Source organism: Eptesicus fuscus, chromosome 9 (genome assembly GCF_027574615.1).
Source record: "Eptesicus fuscus isolate TK198812 chromosome 9, DD_ASM_mEF_20220401, whole genome shotgun sequence".
NCBI lineage: Eukaryota > Metazoa > Chordata > Mammalia > Chiroptera > Vespertilionidae > Eptesicus > Eptesicus fuscus.
Genome location: NC_072481.1, coordinates 35371677 through 35393519, shown reverse-complemented (window position 1 = coordinate 35393519; position 21843 = coordinate 35371677). Strand labels below are relative to the sequence as shown.

At 41.7% G+C, this 21843-nt stretch overlaps 1 protein-coding gene across 1 annotated transcript in view; it reads right to left on the bottom strand.

Moving 5' to 3' along the window:
- The window catches only part of BEND5 (BEN domain containing 5), an 800567-nt gene that overhangs the window by 417344 nt on the left and 361380 nt on the right, over positions 1 to 21843 (bottom strand). Inside the window, exon 3 of the mRNA XM_054720869.1 lies at positions 7016 to 7110. Within this exon, the coding sequence (XP_054576844.1) occupies positions 7016 to 7110 (95 nt within the window). The remainder of the gene's footprint in view (positions 1 to 7015; positions 7111 to 21843) is intronic.

Here is a 21843-nt window from a genome sequence, read left to right as displayed (position 1 = left end):
CATTATTAATACAATGATCCTTTATAAATAAACCTACCTCAAATTATCCTACTAGAGGTCTGGTGCACGAATTCGTGCACAGGTGGGGTCCAGCAGGCCAGCCCCAATCGGGGCCTATGGGGCAGGGCCAAACGGAGGGAGGGGCTGCGGGAGGTTGGCTGGCTGGCCCCGCCCCCTGATCAGGGTGCAGGGGGGCCAATGGAGGGTGGGTTTGGCTGGGGGAGGAACCTAGAGAAGACCCATTGAGCTGGAGCTGAGCACAGGCCCCAGGATTCCCAGGGAGGACGTCCTCAGCAAGGAAACAGAAACCACCTGAATGCTCTGCAAACAGGCCCTGAGCTCCCTTTGGCCAGGCAGACCCAGAGCTGGTGTCTCTGTGTACATTAGACACAGCCCGGCACTTGCCTTTGTCTGTTGGGCAAATCCATTGCATTGAAAAACGTGTTCCCCTTCTCCTCTTTGGGCCCTTACAACAAATACAGGCCAATTGGAAGACACGGGCCCCAGTGGCAAAGCCAGGACCCACAATCACCTGGAAATTAGGCTGAAGACAACTGGGTAGCAATCTCCATGGAACAGAACACACTGTTTTAGAGTATTAATTATCCCCTAAAATGTGCCCAACTGCTTCTCTTTAGCCAGGATAGACTGAACTAAGGAACCAAAGACCAAGTTTCCTTTGAGGTGGAATCCACCGGGAGCTGGTAGGTGGCAAGGCCCCTCACAGGTGGCTGCCTTCCCCCCAGCTCGGTGTGCTCTGAGCCGGTCTGTTTCTGGCATGCCAGGTCCTGGGCTGCTGGTCGGGTGGCAGGTCCACTGGGTTTCTCTCCACTACCTTCCTGGCCTCCCTCCTGCCTGGCGTGCCAGGCGGCTGTTGCTAGAGCTGGGACTCGGAGAGCAAAGGAGCTGGCCCGCGCCAAGAGGGACCTGCAGATGGCCAGGCTGTACCCCCGACCCAGCTTCTCAGACTCACTCATGTGGATCCGTCCAAAGCCCGCTGCCAGAGACGGGCGCCACGTGGGGAGGGTCGCAAAGGGGAGAAAGGCGCCCTGACCTGCCAGCCTTGGTGACGTTCATCTCGGTGCTCAGCTGACTGAATTCATCCCACAGAGCCTTCATCTCAAGCTGCACGCTCATGCTGGCCAACTTCTTCTTCACTTGGCGTCTTGGCGGCGTCTGCGCAACTGGCCCTGGGGCCCTTGAGATCGGCAGTGGTGCTGGTGGCAACCCCTGCGCATAGCAACCAGTCATTCTGGTCATTCCACTATAATGGTTGCTGGGCTTTTATTATATAGATGGGTGTGTTGCCTGTTTCCTTTTGGAAAGCTAATGAGACACGGTCCTGTGAATTCAATAGCTATAGGTTCCCTCCCATTCATTTATTCAGCCTCTCACACATTCAAGAGGTGATTGATGGTGTCACTTTGCTATGTAGCACTACCTCCCAAGATGAGGTAGATTGGAGTCCTAGCTGCCTGAGGCATGATTTCTCAGCACCCTTGGGCTTCTCTACCTTGGGAATCTTCAGGACATCCAATTCCCTGATGCTTGCCTGGGTCATGAGTACTAACAAAGTGACCCCATGACCAGAGAGTTGAGAATGTAGTCTGGAGCTTTTTAGTCAGTTTTATTCACAGAGATTTCTTCCATGTGTTCTTTTATTATTTAAATAAAGCCCAGCCATTGGTTATGGCTCAGTGGTTGAGCATCAACCTATGAACCAGGATGTTAGGGTCTCGATCCCCAGTGTGGAGCATGCAGGAGGCGACCAATCAATGATTCTCTCTCATCATTGATGTTTCTATCTCCCTCTCCCTCTCCCTTCCTCTCTGAAATCAATAAAAAAAATAGTAAATTAAAAGAAATGTATTTGAATGTTTGGCTTAAGACTGTATAAAGGCCTGATTTATAGCATTTTCCAATTCCCATGATATAATACATGATGATTTCAAGTTTCCAATGGTTTAAAAAGCAACTAACACAACTGCTAAAAATTCAATAATCAGTTACTGCAATCTGACAGGTGCAGCTCCAGGAGACCACTACACTGCTCAATGATATGGTTACATTTCTCTCTGTCTCACCTCTTAATAAGAATTTGATTTTTGGTCATGGCATGTATTTCCAAATGCCTCTTATATCTCACTCCCAGTATCTCTACTGACGTCAGTAATATCCTGGCAGATCAGAAGGATAGGATACATGATACTCATTTTACTAAGATGAAGAAACCAAGTCCCAGGAAAGTGATGTGATTCAACCTGAATCATATTATAAGTAACTGTTAACATCATTTAATAAGTTATTTATTTTATTTTCCATAACTATAACTTATTTTCCACAAATTCAAATTGTAGAATTTCTAAAAATATTTTTAAAACTCTAAAAAAATAAAAATCTTGCCATCTAAAAACTTCAGTTAACAGTATTACATGTGTATTTAATATATATGTAGGTTTCATACTATTACAATAATTATATATAGTGTTCTACCCTACTTTTTAAGTTATACAAGATCAGCATTTTTTTTCTGTGTTATTATAGGTGCCTGGAAACTATTTTTTTAAAATATATTTTATTGATTTTTTACAGAGAGGAAGGGAGAGAGATAGAGAGTTAGAAACATCGATGAGAGAGAAACATCGATCAGCTGCCTCCTGCACACTCCCCACTGGGGATGTGCCCACAACCAAGGTACATGCCCTTGACCGGAATCAAACCTGGGACCTTTCAGTCCGCAGGCTGACGCTCTATCCACTGACCCAAACCGGTTTCGGCAGGAAACTATTTTTAATGCCTACATAATATTGCAATGAGTTGACTCACTATAATTTACTTACTAATTTTCCTGGTTTTAAACATTTAGGTTGATTTGAGTTTCTGTCATTATCAACTACCATATAATCAATACCTTTGTATAAAAAGATTTTTCTATAATATGGGTCTTTTTTTATTGTTTAAATCTTAGAACAGTATTGCCAAGACTAGGACTCAGATTTTTAGATTCCTATTCCTAATCTCTTTCCACTACATTTGCCAACTCTTAAAATAATAAACCACATGGGCATTTTAATCTAATGCCATTCTAAGTTTTCATGTAAGTGCTCGGGTTTTCTTAGTCATCCCTAACCAATGGTGGAAAGGGAGCACCTTGAAACCTAACCCAAATCCAAACACAGCTTTCAGTACTATTACTTAATAGGAAGATATTCAAGGAAATTGGTAATAACATTAGCATTGATTTTTAAAAAACTGATTAGAGTAAGAGTGGATTATGCCAATTTGTTTCTGTGGACTTTGGTTTTATCTTCCCAGTGTTTACACAAGGGCTGTCTTTTGTTCTGCCTTTAAAGTTGTCTCCCTGAGTCGTCATTTTGGCCTCATCACTCAGGAGTTGAATGACCAACTTGTCTTGTTTTTCCCAGGGAATTCACAATTTAAAATTAAAGTTTAAATCCCCATATCCCAGGAAACACAATAGTTCCAGGCAAACCAGGAGGGTTGGTCAATCTACCAGTCAGGAGTGGATACTAACTCAAGAGTCATCCACAACTCCTCCTCACATCTATTCAATCACAAAGTTAAGTTGATTTAATCTTCTGTCAATGCTCAAATCCACCCAACTTGTTTTCATTTCTACTATTACCACCTCTAAAATTTGGTCCAATCTACTCTAATGAACAAATTAATCAGCAAAGTCATTTCAGATCTACCAAAGATCACACAGCTGCTTCCTGCTTCCTTGTGCCTTCTTCCTCCATCCTCCCCAAGCACAAAGAATGGCAGGAACAGTACTTGGAGTTCTGATGTCTTTGGCTTAATGCTGCCCCTTACTATGTAAATGCCATGGGCTTAGTTTCTGCATAGGTGAGGATACAAATACCAGTTGTTTTGTAATGCCAGTTCTCAGGAGTGCCTAGTAGCAATTTCAGCTTTTGACAACGGTAAAAAATATTAATGACTTATAGTTGCAGAAACTTGGTGCTACGGAATCTTAACAACCAGTGATCTTTTAAAAGACTAATATGTAAACAGAAGTAGATTGGACTAAAATGGGCAGAAAACTTTTGAATCTTCCAGCTTCTCCAATTTGCTGCTAGGTATTGTGATGTTAGCTCCTCAAGGCAGAACAGTCTTGAATGACCATATATTTGCATAATGGCTTTTTAGTTGCTTCTTTTGCTCATTTGCTTTCCACAACTAATTGATTACCAGACCTATGCTAAGGTCTGGAGGCATCTTTGCTTGGGATCAGTCACAATTCTCTTAGATAGGTGACGAATAATGATATTTCACCTTGAAAAGGTAAGGAAAGTTTGTTTTCCAATTAGGAATATATTTCATCCAGGAAATTTAGGGTTTTTAATGTTTGTCATGAGATAAGAAAATTTCCATGGTCTATGTGAATATTAAAATAGGCAATACCCCTAGACCAGAAAAGTATCAGCTACTTCCCTTTGTTATGATGGTCGCCTGGGTATTGGAGAAATTGGAATTAGGGAGACAATACAGAAGATATTCTAACATTGGGATTTGTAAGGTTATTTGTCAGCCTTGAGTCAGGCCATTGTCAAGAATCCTACATTTTGATGAATACCTTAGGGTCAGTAAAATTTAATATTCTGAGTGTCAGTCACATACACTTCTTTATGTTATCCTTATCCTGAAAACATTTAGGATGATGACTACTGGAAGACAGGTTCTGTTACAGGTCATCCACATAAGGAATAGAAGCAAGTCCTAGGCAGTAAGCACCAAAGGGGTAGAAAGAATCTTTAGAACAAACCAGTAGCAAGGACAGTAATAGACTGCAGAGATCAGTTAATAAGATTCTAAAATGAAAGTTCCATTTGGGAATGTATCTTCTGTCATGTTCATACAATAGCTCCAATTTCTCGAATAATGTGTGGCATATTAAAGGTACTCAATAAAGTCCTATTAAGTAAACAAATGTCTAAACATCCGGCTTAGGGGCAGGTGACTATGAAGGAATGTGAATAGCTTTGCATCTAAGGTCTGGGGATGGTAAAGTAAAAAATAGGAGAGATTAAACATATCAACAACTTGATTTGCTCTGGTCCCTTATGCCTTACAGGCTTGACAAACTACAATAAACTCAGTTCTAAAGCTTTCACGTCTTTCAGACCAGTAGAGAAAGCGCATGACTGGATAATGGCGGCTGCTGAGAGCTTGCAACGTTGAATAAGAACACTAACTTAATTCTAAGGCATTATAATATAAATGCAAGGACTCATTAATATTTCAAAATCTTGTCAAAAGCCCTGACAGAGAAGACCCAAATGATAGTCCATGAGAAACAAAACAAAACGAAATGAAATAATTAAGGCTTAAGGATTTTCAAAAGCACAGAAAAAGAGAAGACTCCAGAACGGAACACTTGAGAAAATGGGAGGGTGACTACTGTTGCTGTGTGAGATCCCAGCACAGAGCCAGTAAAAGAAGTGCAATGTTATTTTGAAGGCCCTGGTGAGCATATCAACAGTGATGTTCTTTGGTTGGCAAGGTTTGAAGTACACATCAGCACATATGCCTGTTAGAGACATGTGTGCTTTTGTTATCCACCTGGGTTGACTTCAGAGACTCAAAGCAAAGGCCTATCCCTTGTCCGGAATCCACTGTCAAAAAGGAATTAAGTGCACAGCAGTCTAGTGCACTTGATACAGCAAAGCAAAAAAAAAAAAAAAAAAAAAAAACAGGCCCAGGAAGATATTTTATCTTTTAATAAACAGTTTTCATTATCATCATCAAATGCCTGCATTTTTACAAACCTGAGCTTCTCAGCCCAGCATTTACAGAAAATTGTCAAGTATCGTTTATAGATAAAAGCACAATTCAATATTTATGAATTGCTGATTTTCTATAAATATAGACATTTGTGGATGATCTCACTAGTCATTAAATTTTGAACAGGGATCAAAGCTAGAATAATATTAACAATTCCTTGCATTTGTATCGTGTTTACATAATACTATTAATAATAGATGAAATTTACTGAGCACTTAGCAAGTGCCAGGCACTTTACATGTAAATTTGCATAATGAATTCAGTTCAGTTCAAGGAACATTCACTTAGCACCTACTGTGTGACAGATGAATAACATTTTGTTTCTATCTTTAAAATCCCTTGTTTTGGTACACTCAATCAGTAGTTGTTGAATGAGTAAATGAGTGGATGGATGAACAAAATAATTGGTTTGAATGGCACTGTGGGGTAATAAAAATAACGCAGGCTCCTTGCTATCTATCATCTTTAGAAAGTACTTAACCTTTCCTAGACTCAATTTCTTCATCTGTAATATAGGGATACTTAAATTCTCTCTTGCAAAAATGTTGTGAGAATAGTAACAGCAAATGTAAAAGGTCTGACAAAGAATGGGCTCTAAATAAGTGAGAGTCGTTATCATCATCCATATCATCATCATTATTACTATAACTGGGCAATCCTATCCATCTCTCATCCTCACTAGAGCAATTGGACAAATAGAACTTTAACATCCACAAAAACACAACTTCTACACACACACACACACACACACACACACACACACACACACACACCAAAAAAACAAACAAACAAACAAACAAACAAGAAAAGCAAGAAAAATATACTAAAATGTAGTTCTCATTATCCTCCTAGGTTACTGAACATCTATGCCCAGGCTAAAAGACATAGAATCAACTTTAATTAAAGTTTCCAAAGATACCTTGATAAAAGGCAAGCAGGATATGAAGTTAACCAAATAACAGACCACACCTTTCCTCAGAATGTTGGTCAATCTAAACATGAGACCATGTTCTCTATCCCAACATTCTCAAAAAACAGCACCTGGAGCCATCCAGAAATTCATATTCTCCTTCTAACCAATAGCCATCCAGAAACTCATCTTATTCTTCTTAGTGCCAGTGAGGCTAAGCCCTATCCGTACAGCACATGAACTTGAGCTCTGGGTCAAATTCTCCAACCAGAAATATGTCCCAAACGGTGGGTCACTTACCATTTTGGTCTGCTAGTAGATTTCACCATAGGGGCCATTCCATCTCTATAAAGACTCTTGGTTTTGCTGAAGTTAACAATATTGAAAATAACTCTCTGAAAAAGAAAGAGAGGTTTATCAGAAGACTATGCTATATGCAAGTTGACACTTTCTGATAATTAATACTGGAAAAAAATAAGCAGGGTTAAAGGAATCCGTAATGACTAACTATACAGTGAAGAAAAATGATGCTCACAGAAACTCAATGTGTTTGCTCCAGTTTAGCACCGTAGTTAACACCACAGACTCTGGAACCTGGAAGCCTGAGTTTTAATCCCACTTTACACTCTCAAGTTGTATGACCTTGCCAAACTATTAAGTTTTTCTGTGTCTCAGTTTCCTCATCTGGAAAATGAGAATAATAATGGTATCTAAGGTTACTGCTGAGGATGAAATAAGTTAATATGTGTACAGTGTTTGGACCCATACTTGGTACATAGTAAGTACTATATAAGTTTTGGCCATTATTATTAACTAGAGGCCTGGTGCATGAAATTTGTGTACTTGCAGGGAGGGTCCTTCAGCCTGGCCTGCGTCCTCTTGCAGTCCAGGAGCCCTGCAATTGATTTCCCCACAGAGGGAGGCCCCACCCACCACCGCTGGCTGGGTAGCCTGGGCCTCCCTCTTTGGAGCGATGGTGGGGCCCCTTGACCAATCGCATCGCGCCTGCCTTGGCAGTGGCAGTTAGTGCTGGGTCGCTGCGGCACCTGCGGTGGTGGCAGTTAGTCCAGGGTTGCCGCAGCCCCACAGTGGTGGCTGTCAGTGCTGGGTCGCCATGGCGCCCGCAACCCAGGAGGGACCGAGTGGTCAGCAGTTCAGCCCGCTCACCAGTCCCCGCCCACCAGAGCCTGCTGTGTGCCCAGCCTGGCTTTTGGTCGTCCCTTCAGTCATTTTGGACATTACAGACCCTGCCTTTTATATATTAGGATTGTGCTGTCTCTCTAGACTGACCTAGAATTTGCATGGAAATGAATGATATAATCATTACAGTGACAGTCGTGCATTTGAAGCTCAACAAATTAAAGATAGTAACAGTATAAAACTGAAGTTAAAAAATTATGCAACTGCTCCACACCCTTTTGACTAGAACTGCACCCCCTTTGTTATCCTTTGCTAGGCCTAGGGGTACTAGGCTCAACCCCAATTTTAGCACAACTTATAGGGGCATATGTACTTGGGTAAGCACCTTTCCTCTCCAGGTTTCCTCTTTAAAAATGGGGGAGAGGAGTGTTCTAGATGATTAAAGTTAAAAGAAATCAGGCCCTTGTTTTAATAAATAACTTTGTCATAACTGGGGAGAAGAGACTAGGAAAGAAAAGATAATTGGGTTTAAAAGATACTAAATGACCACTGAAAGAGTCCAAAGGACAGAGGATGAGGAGCAGAGCAAGGAAATCCAGAGTAGCTGCAGAAAGGGAAAGCTTTCAATAAGTCACCATAGACTAGCTTTTCAATCCAGAGGCAGAGAGGGAAGCATCAAAATTCATGTATTGTTTCAGTTAACAAATATTTATTGTGTGAGGTATAATAAAATATCAAGTGGCAGGTGTTTTACACACTTTTTAAATGATTTAAATATTCCCCTATAACTACAGGTGTGGAAATGGAGGCTCCAATAGTTTAACTACTTGTTTAAAGTCATATAATAGATGGAGAGCTGATATTGAATCCAGGGGATTAAAAAAAAAAAAAGATGCTCATGATCTTGAGCTGCTTACTAAGGTCCCAAATTTCATAACTCTAATCAAGTATATTTTCCAAAATAAGGGCAAAGATAAATATATTTAAAAAATTTCAAGTCTTTATAATTTTGTTTTTTTGAAGAGAGAAAATCTTAACCATTTCCTCTGGCCTCATGTTTGGAACTACCATAAAATATTTTGTTCTATGAAATAAGCTCTTAGGAATAACTCATGTTTTTCTTTCTCCTTAGAGATCTAACCATTGACCGCATCTCCAGGCATTTCAGTTTCAGAACTCCCTGTTGTCATTAAATTAAGTCATCAAGAATGTCCAAGCCTACTCCATTATTAATAACCCAGACCTGTCTGTTGTCAGTTCAATTACTTCTCCCAGGCTCTTGACTATGGTCCGATTTAAGAAAATCAATATCAAGAGGCACAAATGGCCTTTGAACCTCACAAAGCTTAATCCCCCCCTTTTTCTTCTGAGATTCCAGGTGTCAGATCCAGTGAACCTGGAAGCCATATTGCAATTTCAGGATTAAATTAATGCTAAACGCAGGGGGTGGGGGAACATCTAATACAGAAATAATGTGCATATGTAAAGCTGAAATAAATGAGAAAGTAAAACATTTATTGATCATTAATATCCTATACTGTGCCAGGAATATTTCCCAGGTGTTTTAAATATACTTGATTATTTAGCATCTACATCCATAAACAAAAGTTATTTTATCCCAACTTTAAACATGAGGAAATTAAAGATAATACAGACTAACTGGCTTGCCACTCCTCCCACTCACCCTGCAAAACATACATGCGCGCGCGCGCACACACACACACACACACACACACACACACACCCCAGAACTATTAACTGATAGAGTTAGGATTTAAATCCTAGGTGCTCAGACCATAAAGATCATACTTTCTGTGACACTACAGACAAAGAGAACACTATCTCTTAACAACATTCTTCACCCATGCATTTCTTAATGTTTTCCAGCCTATTTAGGAAGGCTACCTGTGGTTGTGAGAGTCAAAGGTATTTGGAAGTAGGCAGTTAGGAAATCTTGTCTTTCCATATTTTACACTCAATTATCAGTTATTTACTCAAAATGCATCACAAGAAATGGAACCTATGAGGTACTGGTAACAACTATAATAATAGCAAACAACTTCTGAGCACTTTCTAAGTACCAAAAATTGACAGATTCTTCTTCATTTTTCATGTATCAAAGAAGAAATAATGATAGAAATGTTAAAATATTTATAATAGGGCCCTCACCAGCATTTCCCTCCTCCACCAAAGGGTTACAGGTTTGATTCCCCAACAAGGGCATGTACCTAGATTGCAGGTTTGATCCCCATCTCAGTCAGGGCTCAAGCAGGAGGCAAACAATCTCTCTCTCTCTCTCTCTCTCTCTCTCTCTCTCTCTCTCTCTCTCTCTCTCCCTCCCCCTCTCTCTGCTCTCCCTCTCTCCCTCCCTCCCCCTCCCTTTCTCTCTTCCTCTCCCTTCCACTCTCTGTAAAAAGCAATGGAAAAAAGTATCCTCTGGTGAGGATTAAATATATGTCCCAGCCGGTATGGTTCAGTGGTTGTGCATCAACCCATGAAACAAGAAGTCGCAGGTTTGATTCCTGGTCAGGGCACATGCCCAGATTTCGGGCTTGATCCTGCAATGATTCCCATCAATGATTCTCTCTCATCAATGTTTATATCTCTCTCCCTTTCTCTTCCCTTCTCTAAAAATCAATAAAAGTTTTCAAGTACCCGGGTTTCCAAAGTCCCATTTCCCTTAGTCCAGTTATAGAAGAAGTGTAGCTGGGGTTTCAGTAGAGCTAGAAAGCAAAGCCAGTATCCAGAATTTCTGTTCTATATTGCAGTTGGGTCCAGCTCAGCATCAGACTAGTTGTAGTCTATTGGAACATTTTGTGTGGGTTTCACATGGCCATGGGCCACGTGGGCAAATGTAGGGGAGCCAAGACAGTGTGCCCCATGCAACAAGAGTCCCAAGAGAGCCAAGAGGAACCAACAGTGTGAACTCATTTATGTAAGTGATTAAATATTCCAAAATTTACACCCATCCATTGGCCATGCCCATTCAGGCCAATCACCTGTTCCCAGGTGTAACTGACAGGAAAATACCTGCCCAAAGTCACCCCAGCTTTACTGGGCATGTGTCTCCTCTCTATCCAGTCCCTTTCCCCAATAATCTACAGGGAATAGGCTGGTGGCTCCTTGGGGAGTGTAAAGCTTTTGCTTCCTGGTGAAGCTGTCCAAATGACATGCCTATAATATTTGGTCTTCCCTTTGTTACTTTCCAGTTTTTAATAACTAGGTTAATAATTACAATGGTATCAAAACCTAGATAATTTTATTAACCAATGTCACCTCAATAAATTCAATTTTTAAAAAAAAGAGAGAAAAGAAAAGTGAAGCCCGGTGTTAGTTATATTTATTGAAAACTCTAAATAAAAAATTACCAGTCCAAATCCAGCATACGCACACACATAAATTTTATATCAATACAAAGTAAAGCATTTCCTAGGAATGGAAAGATGTTTCAACATAAAAAAGAGCTAAAACACAAGTCATCATATTAACAAATTAAGGGAGAAATACTAAATTATTAACAAATAAATATAGTAAAAAATTCTTATCTTACTTAATAATAGAGAAACATGTAAATTGACTGTACCTCCGCTATGCCCACAGCCAATCAGAGTGAGTATGAAAATTAACTCAACAAAGATGGCAGTTAATTTGCATATATACCTGGGTCCTGGGAACCTCCTCTGCAACCAGGTCACTCCCAGCTGGCCATCGGGCAGAGGCATTAGACTTGGGAAGGGGCTGAGCCTGCGATTGGAGGGGCGGGGGTGGGGTCCCCTTCCCAAGCCTAAAGCCTGGGGCGGAGGCTTTAGGCTTGGGAAGGGGCTGAACCTAAGATTGGAGGGAAGGGGAAAAAAATCAATGGAAACATATCCTCAGGTGAGGATAAAAAGAAAAATAAAGAAAGAAATGTCATATCCTATGAAAGACACATCTGGAAAATGCTTAAAGAAAGTTGTCATTTTTTCATGGTGAAGGGACTGGAGTCTGTGTTGATGAAAATACCTTGGCAGCTGCGGTGACTGGCAGTGGCTGTAGCAGTGGGGTGATGGGGCTGGCGCCTTCCCCTGATCAGCCTGGTTGCCTCCCACAAAGGGAGGCCAGACTGTGGCTTAGGTCCACTTCCAATGGGGAGCAGGCCTAAGCTATCAGTAGGACATCCCCTGAGGGCTAACAGTATGTGAGAAGGGGCAGGCTGGGCTGAGGGACCCCTCCCCAGTGCACGAATTTCGTGCACCGGGCCCCTAGTCTTATATAATAAAACCCTAATATGCAAGTTGACCGAACAATGGAATGACCGGTCTCTATGATGTGCACTGATCACCAGGGGGCAGACGCTCAATGCAGGAGCTGCCCCCTGGTGGTCAGTGCTCTCCCACAGGGGGAGCACCACTCAGCCAGAAGCCGGGTTCATGGCTGGCAAGTGCAGCAGCATTGGCGGAAGCCTCTCCTGGCTCCACAGCAGCAGTTGGACATCCCCTGAGGGGTCCTGGACTGCGAGAGGGCGCAGGCTGGGCTGAGGGACACCCCTCTCCCCCATGCACGAATGTTGTGCACCGGGCCTCTAGTCTATTATAAGCTGATATCAAGCAGTCACACGGAACCAACAGTTTGTTAATCAGCTCCACCTGTGTCTTGTTAACTAGAAATTGTGAAACTCTTCGTGCAGACACTGCAGTCTGATAGAGATAATAAAGGAATGGTTTACAAGTTCTGCTCCCCTTCACTGAAAGCTTGTTCTGAGAAGTCAGCAAAAAGAGGTAGAAAGAGAATGGAGCAAAACATTCTTATCAAGGGAAGTTTAGCATATCAAACAAGGGCATTAGCAACTTGACAGAATTAAAATAGATCTTTCAGGGAGATGTGTTCTTCTCCTTATAACTCAGAATAAATATCTACAAATATACAAACAAAAATTCCTCTATTTTCCTCCATATTTAATTTTTTGAGGAAACTCCAAAATGTTTTCCATAATGGCTGCACCTGTCTGCATTCCCACCAGGAGTGTACTAGGGTTCCCTTTTCTCCACATCCTCTCCAGCACTTGTCATTTGTTGATGGTAGCCATTCTGACAGGTGTGAGGTGACACCTCATTGTCATTTTAATTTGCATCTCTCTGATGTTCAGTGACTTTGAGCATTTTTTCATATGTCTCTTGGCCATCTGTATATCCACTTAGAGAAGTATCTATTTAGGTCCTTTGCCCATTTTTTAATTGAATTGTTTGTCTTCCTTTTGTTAAGTTGTATGAGTTCCTTATATATTTTGGACATTAATCCTTTATCAGATGTATCATTGCCAAATATGTTCTTCCATGTAGTGTGCTCTCTTTTCATTTTGTTGACTGTTTCTTTTGCTCTGCAGAAGCTTTTTATTTGATGCAGTTCCATTTGTTTATTTTTTCCTTATTTTCTTTTGCCCTAAGACCGTGGTCGGCAAACTGCAGCTCGCAAGCCACATATAGCTCTTTGGCCCCTTGAGTGTGGCTCTTCCACAAAATACCACAGGCATTAGAAGAAGTTTAAGTTTAAAAAATTTGGCTCTCAAAAGAAATTTCAATCATTGTACTGTTGCTATTTGGCTCTGTTGACTAATGAGTTTGCTGACCACTGCCCTAGGATATGTATCCATAAACATATTGCTGCATGAGATGTCTGAGAAACCCGAAACACCAATCAGAAAGAATGTATGCACCCCTATATTCATAGCAGCACAATTTACAATAGCTAATATCTGGAAACAGCCTAAGTGCCCATCAGTAGATGAGTAGATAAAAAAGCTATGATACATTTATACAATGGAATACTATGAAGCAGTAAAAAAGAAGGATCTCTTACCCTTTGAGACAGCATGGAGGGAAATGAAGAGTGTCATGTTAAATGAAATAAGTCAGTCAGAGAAAGACAATTATCACATGATCTCACTCATATTTGGAATCTAAGTAACAAAATAAACTGTTGAATGGAGTGGATCTAGAGACATGGAAGCATGGAACAGAGTTCAGAATTTCAGAGAGAAGGTGGGGGAGGATGGGTGGGTGGTAAGTAATCAATCAAGAAACTTGTATGCATATATGCATGGCCCCTGGCCACAGACAATGGGACAGTGAGGGTCTGGGGCTGGGGGCAGGGGTGGGCTTCAGGGGGTCAATGGGTGAAAAAAGGGGACATATGTAATACTTTCAACAATAATATTTTAAATGCCTCTCTTTTCCTCAGTCTGATAGCACTTCCTACAGAAAAATTTGTTCTAAATTTCATTTATGCATTCATTCACTCAAGAAATATTCATTCAGCCCAGCTGGTGTGGCTCAGTGGTTGAGCATCAACCCATGAACCAAGAGGTCACTGGTTCAATTCCTGGTCAGAGCACATACCTGGGTTGTAGGTTTGATCCTTGGGGCAGGGGGCAGTGCAGGAGGCAGCCCATAAATGTTTCTATCTCTCCCTCTCCCTTCCTCTCTCTAAACTCAATAAAAACATACTTTTAAAAAAGTTACATTCATTTAAACATTTAATTTAATAAATAGTTATAGGATTCCTACTCTATTTTGTGATGGAAACAGAAATGAATAAGACCCTTTCTCCTTAAGGAACTACCTAGTGGAGGAAATAAACATGTAAAACACACATGTGCAAACACGCACACACAATGTTGAGGTAGTCTAGTGGAAGGAAAGCTGTATCTTTACTGATGAATAAGGACTGGTCAGGAAGGAGAGAAAGATGGAAGACATTACAATCAGAGGGAGCAACAAGAACAAAGATCAAGTAGTTTGTGGAATTACAAGCTGTTTCCTGTGGCTAAAGCAAATAATTCTGGGACTGAGTTGGGTAAGAGATGAGACTGGCATTAAAATACATTGCTATCAGACAAGAAGAAGAAATAAAAGGCACCCAAATTGAAAAAGAAGTAAAACTCTCCTTATTCACAGATGGCATGATACTGTACATAGAAAAACCAAGAGACTCCATCAAAAAATTATTAGACTTAATAAATGAATTCTGCAATGTAGCAGGATATAAAATTAACACCAAGAAATCTATGGCATTTCTATACACGAATAGTGAACTTACAGAAAGAGAGACTAAAAAAGCAATCCCATTTACCATCGCACCAAAAAAATTAATATACCTAGGAATAAACTTAACTAAGGAGGTAAAAGACCTATATGCAGAAAACTGCAGGACACTGAAAAAAGAGATAGAGGAAGACATAAACAGATGGAAGAACATACTGTGTTCATGGATTGGTAGAATGAACATCATCAAAATGTCCATACTACCCAAAGCAATCTATAGATTGAATGCACTCTCCATTAAAATACCAATGGCATATTTCACCGAACTAGAACGAACTTTCCAAAAATTCATCTGGAATAAAAAAAAAAAAAAAAAGGCCCCGAATAGCTGCAGCAATCCTTAGAAATAAGAACAAAGTTGGAGGGATCTCAATACCAGATATAAAGCTGTATTACAAAGCCACTGTTCTCAAAAGAACTAGTCACTCTCCAAATTTAGAGGACAATTCAATAAACAATAAAAATAGTATATAATTTCAACATGAAATAGATATGTTTTGAATAATTGATGCAACATTATCCCAATCATATTTACAACATTACCCTATGTTTATCTGACACATTTTTCACTATTCATGCAAGGTTCAGGCTGAGCTTTTACAAACTAAAAATTATAAAATCCACATTCATAGAAGAGCTTCACCATATAGCTGTTTGAAAACCTAAGAGATCAATTTAAAATGGAAGAAGCTGGAGTATCTTGTGGATGGCCAAACAGCAGATAAAATGTTTCCTTATTAAAGGCTGCTCTCTCCAATGAATTTCAGAGAACACTAAGATATCCCCTTTGTTTAAAGATAATTGCGTTTTTCTCGGAGTGGTTCACTAGGGCCTTACCTTGGACATGAATTTTTCATGACTGATTGATTGAAAAGACAATGCCAACAGAGAATAATACAAGTGTAGGGACCTGTGTTACAAGGTAGAGGTAAATTACTCCAAGGGTTAGAATGACAAACCCAGGTGTCACCTTCAACTCAACAAGTAAATTGACAATTATAAATCTGTTGAAAAATGAGAAAAATCAATTAGGAAAAGATTGACTTGTATTAAAAACTAGTGTTTGCTTTATTGAACACCATTCAGTGGACTTTGGAAACAAACAGAAAAAGCGGTATGGGAAAATGCCCATCTCTGGGTGGGGGATGAGAGAAGGTGGAGTGGGAAGAACACTGGATTGGTAGAGTAGAGACCTGTCTTCTTTTCCAGGTTTATGTCACTGTCTTGTTATTTGACCTAAGGAAGATTACTTCCTGTTTCTGATCCTCTATTTTCCTATTTCTAAAGTAAACATAACTGACTACTCTCCTATCCTGAGTCATGGACTGAGGAATTTGCACCAAGTAACAGAGTTAAGTCAGGTCCATAGTGAAAAGGGATACTCTAGGTTCTATAAACATGGATTAATCCCTTTACTCTTTCAAGAAACATTTCTTAAACCCCATATATGTGCCCCAAATTATTTATGTGTTGGAGATACACAGATAAATAAGATATATCTTGTTTTTACATTTATGTAGTTTACATTTAGTGGATGAGACAAAAAACACACAGGAATAGCCTGGCTGGTGTGGCTCACTGATTGGGCATTGATCTGTGAACCAGGAGGTCATTGTTCAGTTCCAGTCAGGGCACATGTGGGGTGTGCAGGAGGTAGTTGATCAATTATTCTCTCTCATCATTGATGTTTCTATCTCTCTCTTCCTCTCCCTTCCTCTCTAAAATCAATAAGAATATATTTTTAAAAACACACAAGTAAATAAATGAATGTATAATGCAATATCAGATAATAATAAGAACTATGAAAAAGTAAAACAATAAATGGTTAAGGCATAGAATGGAAAATGGTCTATTTGGCTTATAATTGTTATTATTTTATATAAAACTTGTTGAATACCTACTAAGTTCCTCAGAAATGGTCAGGTATTTTTGAATTGATATTGTTTCTAATCCTTAAAAAATCTTACAGGTAAATATTATTTTTCATTTTACAGATTAGAAAGTAATACAAAGAAAACAAAAGACCAAGTAACTTTCTGTTTCTTCACCTTTCAGAGAGGGGGTGGACAAATTTGGTTTGAATGCTGAGGATAATGATGTTGCACATGCATGAAGAGAGTATAAAAATTGTTTATTATTTACATAACCAGAGGCCCAGTGCATGAATTCGTGCACAGGTGGGGTCTGGCCACTTGCCCCCGATCGAGGTGCGGGGGAGGGGGGGGCAGTTAGGGGTGGGGCTGGCAAGGGGGAGGGGCCATGGGGGCAGTTATTAGTGTCAAAGATCTTTGCAGGGTGTATACACGCTTGCTGTTGGCTTTCGGATGAGTTGAAGCTTCAAAAGCACTTTAGTGTCAGGGACACTTACAGCTTCCATTTCTAAGCCTCTCCCTAGACAGGTAATGTGGTTTAGTTCCCTGCTGACAAACCCTCTAAAGAGAGGCTGTGGTGTGATATGGTTGCCCTCTTGATAGTAAGCAGTGGAGAGAGAACGCAGGAAGATGGTGGTTGTGCTGGGCACCTCTCCTGAACACCTGACTGGCGGTCCAGACCATGAGCAATTTTCCTCCTGATTACTTGTCATTCAGATTCCTGGTCTATGAAGGCTGGAGAACTTTTACTTACTTAGAACCACTGAAGGCCACACTTCAGTGATCAGGGTGGGGGAGGGGAGGTCAGGGGCAGGGCCGGCAGGGGGAAGGGGTCACGGGCGGTTGACTGGCTGGCTCTGTCCCTGATCAGGCTGATTGGCTGCCACAGTGCACGTCGTAGCCACCAGTCATTCTGGTCATTCTGGTCGTTCTGCCGTTTGGTCACTTGGGTTGTATATACACTAGGGCAGGGGTCCTCAAACTTTTTAAGCAGGGGGCCAGTTCACTGTCCCTCAGACCGTTGGAGGGCCAGACTATAGTTTAAAAAAAACTATGAACAAATTCCTATGCACACTACACATATCTTATTTTGAAGTACAAAAACAAAACGGCAAAAACACCCGCATGTGGCCCGTGGGCCATAGTTTGAGGACGCCTGCACTAGAGGCACAATGCATGAAATTCATGCAAGAGTAGGCCTTTGCAGCCACAGTGGCTACCTCAATCCCTCCCATGCTGCCGCAGCGGCTGCCTCAATCCCTCCCTTGCAGCTACAGTGGCGGGCTCGATCCCTCACAGCCATGGCAGCTGCCTCGATCCCATGGCTGCAGCCCCGGCTTCGTCTGGAAGGTGGTCCAAAAAGACATCCAGACTGCTGTTCGGTCGATTTGCATATTATGCTCTTATTATTATAGACTAGAGGCCCGGTGCACGAAATTCGTGCACTGGGGAGGGTGTCCCTCAGCCCAGCTTGCACCTTCTCTAATATGGGACCCCTCGGGGGATGTCCAACTCCAGGTTTAGGCCCGATTCCACAGGGCCTAAACCTGGAGTTGGACATCCCTCTCACAATCCGGGACCGCTGGCTCCTAACCGCTCACCTACCTGCCTGATTGCCCCCTAACTGCTTCCTTGCTGGCCTGATTGCCCCCAAATACCCTCCGCTGCTGGCCTGATCACCCCCAAGGCTTTTATTAGTATATATATGACCCTGCACAGAAAATTTTACTAACCCTGCTTTACAATAAGGGCTTGACGATTGAATCTTTAGGACCAGACACCAAGATTTCCTTTCTTTGAATAGTGGAGGGAATACTTATCTTGTCTTTAAGTTGCCCAGAAATTAAAATGAGATAATGACTTAGAAATGTATAAAAGCACCATATAAAGACAACTGTCTTTTTAATGAAGTGGCAAAATGAAAAACACTTTTTATTCTCCCCTTCCTTCCTTTACAGTTTTTATTTAAACTTTGAAATTTATAAAAATTTCACTCCAATTTTCATTTCTTTACATTCAACATTATTTTGTATTGGTTTCAGGTTTTATATTAGTTACAGAATAGTGGTTAGACAATCATATACTTTACAAAGTGTTCCCCGATATTTCTAGTACCCACCTGGCATCATACCATCATTACAGCACTACTGACTATATTCCCTATTTAAGTGACAATGGGTTCAGTCTTTCTTTTGTGTTTCTTGTCCTTCCTTTTCTTTCTCACTTCTTCCCTCATTTTCTTTATATAGCATCTCAATTGGCCATCAAAGCTCAGTGAAGGCACTGGGACACGCTTCATCCATTTTACAGACCAGGAAACTGAGGCCAATTCCAGTTGGCTGTGGAACTTGACTCAGCACACAGGAAGCCCTCAGAGCCATGCTCTTTGCGCTTCCTAAGGGGCAGCTGCCCAGCAAACAGAACAAACCTTCCAGTCAGGCTTCCCAGCCTCTTTCTCAAGCACCTCTTCATTGCAGATGCTCCACATTCTTTCCTCTCCCCCCATTCTTTACTGCCCCCCACTTCTCCGAAGCAGGTGGAAGGCTTCCCACTCATGGCCTAGGCATGCTCTGCCATGGGGCAGGGTGTAGCGAGCTTGCTTTTGAGTCAAGGCAGGAGCAGTAGTCACTGCCTCTGAAGTGTGAAGGCCGCCTGAGCGAGGCCCATTAGCACTGGGAGCTTCTCTGAATCATGTCAGTCAGTCCAGTACCCTGCAGTGCAGCACCCCTTCACTGAGGTGGCTCCACCCCTCAACCCCCGCCTCAGGGGTGAAGGTCTTTGCCCCTCTGCCAGGAGTCCTTCCATGCCCCTTGATCCCTGGCTGGGCCCACCCACGTCTTGGGGGCACTGCAGAACCTCTGTCTCTCTGCAGATGAGGCAGATCCCTGCCCTAGGTCTCCGCAAAGCTATGAATCTGTGGCCAGAGGCCTGGTCTGGGTCTCAGCAACCACATGCCTGCAATGTTCCCAGGGACCCTGGGAGCCGCTGGGCGAGTCCCGCCTCCCCTCCCCGGGGTGCCGATCTCCCCAGGGACCCCCGGGGAGCGGCTGGCTGGGCCCGGCCACGCCCCCCCAGGGTGGCGATTGCCCCCAGGAGCACCTGGCTCAGCCCGACCACACCCCCCCAGGGTGGCGATCGCCCTGGGACCCCCGGGAGCGCCTGGCTGGGCCCGGCCACGCCCCCCCCAGGGTGGCGATTGCCCCCGGGAAGCGGCTGGCTCGGCCTGGCCACGCCCCCCCAGAGTGGCCATCGCCCCCGGGACCCCCAGAACTAAGAGGATTGGGCGCCGCCATCTTGGTCTTCTCAACAGCCAGATAGGCCACCCGGAGTCCCGCCCCCAGCCTCTCGCAGGCCCAATCATGGGCATAGCGGAGGTGCGGTCAATTTGCATGTTTCTCTATTATAAGGTAGGATGAGGATTTCTGGCAAGGGTAGAGTAGTCTACCAATCTGGTCTGAAAATGGCTTGAGAGAGCAAGAAAGGAGGCTTGTTTGGAGTTTTGTGATGGCAGGGGCCAAGGTCAGGATGAGAATTCTCACATATACAAAACCAGAGCATGCATGGTTTGACTTTCCTGCCAGTGCTAAAGAGGCAGCATCCATTCATTCTTACAAGCCTGCCCAGATTCGAGGCTGAAAAGAAAGCAGGCTACTGAAAGATGCTAGCAATCAAATGTTAAAAATGGAGTTAACTGTTTAATATACTTTCTAAAGATGATATAGCTTATTGTAGATGAAACAAAGTAAGTGAAACTCAGGTCTGGTTTTGTCTAGCCCCAAAGTTCATGTTTTTTTCTATTTTATACTATGATAATTCTAATGGAAAGATTTTTGTCATTTCCCTTCAATGGGCCTGGTAAGATGTGTCTCAGAAAAGGAGTATCAATATAATACTATTCAAAGGACACTAGAAAGATGGTAAGATAGTGAGTGTTTGAACTGAACCTACTACATAAAACAATTTTAAATGCTCTTAAACTATAGGAGAACTAACAAAATATTAAGAAATTATCAGACAAAAATTTAAGTGAATTTTAGATCCAACAGAGAGCATTTGTTGAAGCTGGTGAATCTGAGCTTGGCAAAAGAGATTGACTTACAGGGCTGCCAAAGGAGTTGAAATTAAAGAAACCATAGAAAAGTGAGACCAAAATTCTGTGTGCAATTTTCCTTCATGTCATTTGCAAAATTCTAAGCTGCTCATATATAGGGTGAGATGTTAACAAACTAAGTAGAAAGAAGCATAAAGGAGTTATAATGCTAAGTAGAGATTTCAACAGTGTCAAAGGGCTTCAGAAAAAGAGTTTGGAGTTCAGGTTCCAACAAATTTGAAAAACCAGGCAAACATTCCATACTATTTGAGCTACAAAGAAGAGCTATGCCCTCGCAGTAAGGCAAGCCAAACATATACTTGAATTTGAATACCTAAAGTTCAGCCTTAACTGAATAAAGATGATCTTCCCCAAAGTTATCTGCCTGCCAGAAGAAAATTGAAGTCTTTCAGGTGAAAATAATATCAATAAAGGCATATATATTTTTCAAACACAGTAGCTTGCATCAACCAAATTTACCAGATGTGTCAAGAAATAGAAACAAATAAAAAAGAGAAAAAAGGAACCTGACCCACAGATTATTAACATTTTTAAACTGAAAATATAGAAAAAGCCTTGGCCGAGTTGCTCAGTACTAAGAGTGTCGGCCTGCCCACTGGAGGGTCATGGATTTGATTCCCAGTCAAGGGCATGTACCTGGTTGCAGGTTTGATCCCCACCCCTAGTTGGGGCACCTGTGAGAGGCAACCAATGTCTCTCTCACATTGATGTTTCTCTTTCTCCTCCAGGTCTCACCCTCCCTCCAAGTCTCTCTTAAAAAAAATAAAACATAAAAATAATGGAAAAAAACATCCTCACTCCTTAGGTGAAGATAAAAACAACAAAAATAGAGAAAAGACAGAAACATTTACCAGAGAACTGGAATATAAAGATCCTATATAATAAAAGGGTAATATGCAAATCGACTGAACGGCAGAACGACTGGTC